This window comes from Mus pahari, chromosome 20, assembly GCF_900095145.1.
Source record: "Mus pahari chromosome 20, PAHARI_EIJ_v1.1, whole genome shotgun sequence".
Lineage (NCBI taxonomy): Eukaryota > Metazoa > Chordata > Mammalia > Rodentia > Muridae > Mus > Mus pahari.
The window spans coordinates 34,256,800-34,262,057 of record NC_034609.1 but is presented as its reverse complement, the minus strand read 5'-3'; the positions used below and the strand labels follow the sequence as shown (position 1 = coordinate 34,262,057).

The following is a 5,258-nucleotide window of genomic DNA, read 5'->3' as shown; positions in this document are numbered from 1 at the left end:
TGAGCCACCATGTGGTTGCTGGGATTTGAACTCCGGACCTTCGGAAGAGCAATCGGGTGCTCTTACCCACTGAGCCATCTCATCAGCCCCCATAATGCTTTCTTAAAACCTCTTTTATGTAATGCCTTTTGCCCTAATACAGTGGATGTGTCCCTTCTTCCTTGTAGCAAGGACTCTCTCATGGTGTTCTGTTCCCGCCCCCCAGGGCCGAGACTTCCCCTTCGATGACTGTGGCAGGGCCTTCACTTGCCTTCCTGTGGAGAACCCACAGGCCCCTGTGGAGGCCCTGGTATGCAACCTGGACTGCCTGTTGGACATCATGACCCACCGGGTAAGGCCAGGTAGTCAACCCAGAGTTGGTCCTCCCAGATGAGCCAGTTTGCACATACTGAGCCACCCGTGAGAGTCTATGATGCTCAGATGGGGCACCCCAAGAAGAAAGGTCTGTAGTGAGCACACTAGAGCTTTAGGCAGTTAGTTTTGCGGCAAGGTGTGGTGACAAACACCTTTAATCTCAGCACTCGGGAGCAGAGTCAATTGGATCTCTGTGTTCCAGCCCAGCTGGGTCTACATAGTGAGACTGCCTCAAACAAACAAACAAACAAACAAACAAACAAACAAACAAACAAACAAGAAGTATGGGAGGAGGTTGAATGGGAGGTTGAATGTGGGTTAATACTGACATCCTGGTACCTGAAAGGCCCCTGACACTTCAGTGGCAGATGCTTTTTTCAGTTTTAAGTGGCTGTAACACATGGGGGTGGGGGCGGGGTGGGGGGGTGGGGCGGGGAGTAGGGGATGGTGAAATAGCGGAGGAAGGGCTGGGCCAGGCCACTAGCTAAATTCCTGGTCTTTCCTCTCTTTCCTCGGTCCCCTGCAGTTGGGTCCAGGTTCCCCACCAGGTGTGTGGGTCTGCAGCACGGACATGCTTCTGTCTGTTCCTCCAAACCCTGGTGAGCATGCGTGGCCCGGGACCGCCTTCCCTCGCCAAGTCTGTCTCAGCAGCCTATTTATAAAGGAAGCATGGGCCCGACCATTGGTCTGTTGAGCCTCAGTCTGCCCTTCCGCAGACTTGGTAGCTGGTTGTGGTGCTTCATGCCCGTATAATTCTTGCACTTGGGAGGGCAAGACAGGAAGAGTGCAGCAAGTTCAAGCTACAGTGAGTTCTAGACCAACTTACACCCCCACCCCTTGGGGGCGGAGTTAAATAGGAATGGCCAGAACTGCCCCGCCCCTTTGGCCCACAGTGATTTGTGAAAGGGAGAAGTGGGTTGCCGGTTTTTTTTTTTTTTTTTTTTTTTTTCCCCCAGAGGAATGTCCACTTGGCCTTGGAAACTGTATTTCCCTTTCAGAGCTCCCAGACGCTGCTGCTCTGGGCTCGTTTCCTCATGTCTGGGGCTCCTTACCTTGCCACCCTGATTGTGCCATCCCATAGGGATCAGTTGGGATGGCTTCCGGGGAGCCAGAGTGATCGCCTTTCCTGGGAGCCTGACCTATGCGCTGAACCATGGTGTCTACCTCACTGACTCACAGGTATTACTCCTGGTACAGCTAAGCTGCCCCGGGATCGGGGGTGCTTTTCCGGTCCTGTGCTCTGGGAGCTGCGGTTCTTGCTATCTGTCGTCATGTGGTCTGGAGCCTGGGTTCTGATGCTGCTCACTTGCCTAGATGTCAGGCTGTGTGTTCAGGGGCTGAGGCTGTGACAGTGACTAAAGCCTGCTGTCCCCCTCCCCCTCCCCCGCCTGCCCCCTCAACCCTTTATACAGATAGAAGTCAGCTGCTTTGTCCCCTCAAACGCACTGGTACCTGTCCGACTTGGACCTTCTCACTCGGAGACTGTTTGGTGACTCACAACTGTGCCTACTTCCTGGTCCTCTCTTGTTCCTGGCGCTCATTCTGTTCCTCCCTCCCCACAGGGCTTGGTTTTGGACATTTACTACCAGGGCACGAAGGCGGAGATACAACGGTGTGTCGGACCTGATGGGCTGGTACCACTGGTATGGTTCACTGGGCTTGGAGCGAGGGGTCCTGGGGACTTTTGGGAATAGGGGAGGACAGTTTCCCTTTCTGGGGAAGAGCCCCACTCTTTTTTCAATGATCTGAGGCCAAGCTAGAACCAGAACCTAAAGTGACATGCAGCAGGGCAGATGAGGCCAGTCTATGGAGCAGGTAGATGCAGAAGCTCAGGGTCTTGCCCCGGGCCAGAAAGCTACCAGATGTGAGCAAGGTAGGGAGTATAGTAGATTAGAGGCAGCCTGGTGGATGTGGGTAGGAGTGTTGGGTGTAGAGCTGAGTTTGGCATACCTGAAAGTTGAGGGGGTTCCATAAGGTGCTTTGGTAGAAGCTGACCAAACCTGGAATATGGGGGCTGGGATGATCCAAAGAGCCCATGCCTTTTATGATACCACACTTCATTCGGCTCATCTGTGTGTGCCCTCCTCAATTCATGCCTGAGCTTGACACCAGGGTTCCACCACGTGAGCCTTGTGGGTCCCTCCAGGTCTCCGGGGTCGTCTTCTTCTCTGTGGAGACTGCTGAGCACCTCCTAGCCACCCACGTGAGCCCACCGCTGGATGCCTGCACCTATATGGGCTTGGACTCAGGAGCCCAGCCTGTGCAGGTGACTAAAGGAAGCAACCGGGGTCCCCCCCACCGCCCCGCTGGGGGGTGAGAGGCTGAGTGACCTTGGGCCTGTCCCTTCCCCTTTCTGAGTTAGCCTCTGCAGATGGGACTAGCCCAGCCCAGCTGTGGGATTGTGAGGCCCAGCCGCTGCCCTGCCAATAGCCACGCTTCTCCCCCTCACCCAGCTGTCCCTGTTTTTCGACATCCTGCTCTGCATGGCTCGGAATATGAGCAGGGAGAGCTTCCTGGCTGGGCGGCCCCCGGAGATGGGGCAAGGTGACATGGATGTAGCAGGCTACCTGAAGGGAGCCCGGGCCCAGCTGTGGAGGGAGCTTCGAGATCAGCCCCTCACAATGGGTGGGTATCTCTTATTGGCCCTTGGGTAGAGCGAGCTAGCTGCCTCCTGCAAATTAGACTAGGCAAGCCTAGCCCAAGAACGGGGCTGTTATGTTCTCCCCGTCCAGAACTTTCCTGCCAAGTCACTCCCTTCCCTGTCTTCCTGTTGCCTTTGTTTTGGCTTCTTTCCCACTGTGTCCACCTGATAGCTATGGGCCTGAAGCAGGTTGCATACACTCTGAAGCTCAGCTTTATCATTGGCCCAAGTGGCTCACCCCCCATGCCTGCCTCTCTAGTGTCTGGCGAGGATGTTTGTTGGCAACCAACTGACCTTGTACTGGAGCTGCAGCAGGCACAGGGTTGGAGTCAGTGCTTTTGAGAAAGATTTCTCTTTTAATTTAAAACCTATATGTGGGTTTTGGAGAGATGGTTCAGCGATTAAGAGCACCCATTGCTCTTCCAGAGGTCCTGAGTTCAATTTCCAGCAACCACATGGTGGCTCACAACCATCTGTAATGAGATCTGACGCCCTCTTCTGGTGTGTCTGAAGACAGCGACAGTGTAACTCACATACATAAAATAGATACATCTTTTTTTGTTTTAAAGATTTATTTTATTTTATGCATATGTGTACACTGTAGCTGTACAGATGGTTGTGTGCCTTCATGTGGTTGTTGGGAATTGAATTTTTAGGACCTCTGCTTGCTCCGGTCAACCCCGCTCACTCAGTCCCTGCTCGCTCTGGCCCAAAGATTTATTTATTATTATAAATACATACACTGTAGCTCTCTTCAGATGCACCAGAAGAGGGCATCCGATCTCATTATGGGTGGTTGTGAGCCACCATGTGGTTGCTGAGACTTGAACTCAGGTCCTTAGGAAGAGCAGTCAGTGCTCTTACCTGCTGAGCCATCTCACTAGCCTAGATATATCTTTTTTCAAATCCCCCAAAACCTATATGTATGTTTGTGTGTCTGCCCCTTGGTATGCACATGTGGCACCGGTCCCCTAAGAGGCCAGAAGAGGGCGCTGGATCCCTTGGAGCTGGTGGTTGTGAGCCACCTGATGTGGGTGGGTGGGCGCTGGGAATCAAACTTTGGTCCTTAGCAAGAGCAACTGGGCCATCTCTCGAGCCCCTGGGGTCCATTCTCATGTCTTTACAGTTTATGTCCCTGACGGCGGCTACAGCTACATGACGACTGATGCCACTGAGTTCCTGCACAGACTCACGATGCCTGGAGTAGCTGTGGCGCAGATTGTTCACTCCCAGGTGGAGGTGAGACTTGTCTGTACCCCTCCCCCCCTTTTTAAAGATTTATTTAATTTCATGCATATGAGTACACTGTAGCTGTATAGATGGTTGTGAGCCTTCATGTGGTTGTTGGAAATTGTACTTAGGACCTTCAGAACAGCAGTCAGTGCTCTTACCTGCTGAGCCATCTTGCCAGCCCTTGTCTGCCCCTCAGTAGGCACCTGCTGAGTACTTGAGGTCAGTGAGATGTGGGCTCCAGAGATAGAAATGCCCTGTGCTTGGAACAGTTGATCTATGAGTTAAGGTATCATCAGCTATCTTTTTTTCTTTTTTTGGAGACAGGGTCTCATGTAGCTTGAGGCTAACCTCAAGCTTGATAGATCTCCAAGGCTGACCTTAAGTTTTCTCCACCCTCCTGCTCCCTGGCCCTGATCCACTAGGGTTTGTGTCACCCTGTCTGTCTTGGAACTCGCTCTGTAGACCAGGCTGGTCTTGATCTCAGAGATCTGCCTGCCTCTGCCCACTGCTTGGCTGACCTTGAAATTTTTATTTAAGACTTATTTATTTTTTACATTTGATTTATTTGTGTGTGTGTGCATGCGTGTGCATGTACATGCCTTCATGTGTGTACATGTGCACATGCTATAGCACACGTATAGAAGTCAGAGGACAACTTAAAAGAGTCATTTTTCTCCATTGTTTGAGTTCAGGTTTTCATGCTTGGCAACATATGCCTTTATCCCTTGGGCAACCTAGTGGTCAGACTTTGAACTTGCTCTTGTTTTCTTAAGACAAGGGTTTCTTCGAGTAGTCCTGGCTGACCTTCAGGTCACAGAGATCCTCCTGTCTCTGCCTCCCAAATGCTGGCACACACCACCCCATTTTGATATCCCAGAGACACTGGAGGCTCAGAGAAGCCAAGCTACTTACTCAAGGCTATAGAGTGGCCAGTTAATGGCTACATTAGAAGCTAGGAAGGGCCAGGCGTGGTGGCGCTCGCCTTTAATCCTAGCACTCGGGAGGCAGAGGCAGGCAGATTTCTGAGTTC

General features: G+C 52.2%; 1 protein-coding gene across 1 annotated transcript in view; it reads left to right on the top strand.

Annotated features, from left to right (window-relative positions):
- The window catches only part of Fcsk (fucose kinase), a 20,591-nt gene that overhangs the window by 6,694 nt on the left and 8,639 nt on the right, over positions 1-5,258 (top strand). Inside the window, exons 5-11 of the mRNA XM_021220272.1 lie at positions 206-331; positions 881-953; positions 1,436-1,533; positions 1,917-1,997; positions 2,501-2,620; positions 2,808-2,979; positions 4,122-4,234. Coding sequence (XP_021075931.1) covers positions 206-331; positions 881-953; positions 1,436-1,533; positions 1,917-1,997; positions 2,501-2,620; positions 2,808-2,979; positions 4,122-4,234 — 783 coding nt within the window. The remainder of the gene's footprint in view (positions 1-205; positions 332-880; positions 954-1,435; positions 1,534-1,916; positions 1,998-2,500; positions 2,621-2,807; positions 2,980-4,121; positions 4,235-5,258) is intronic.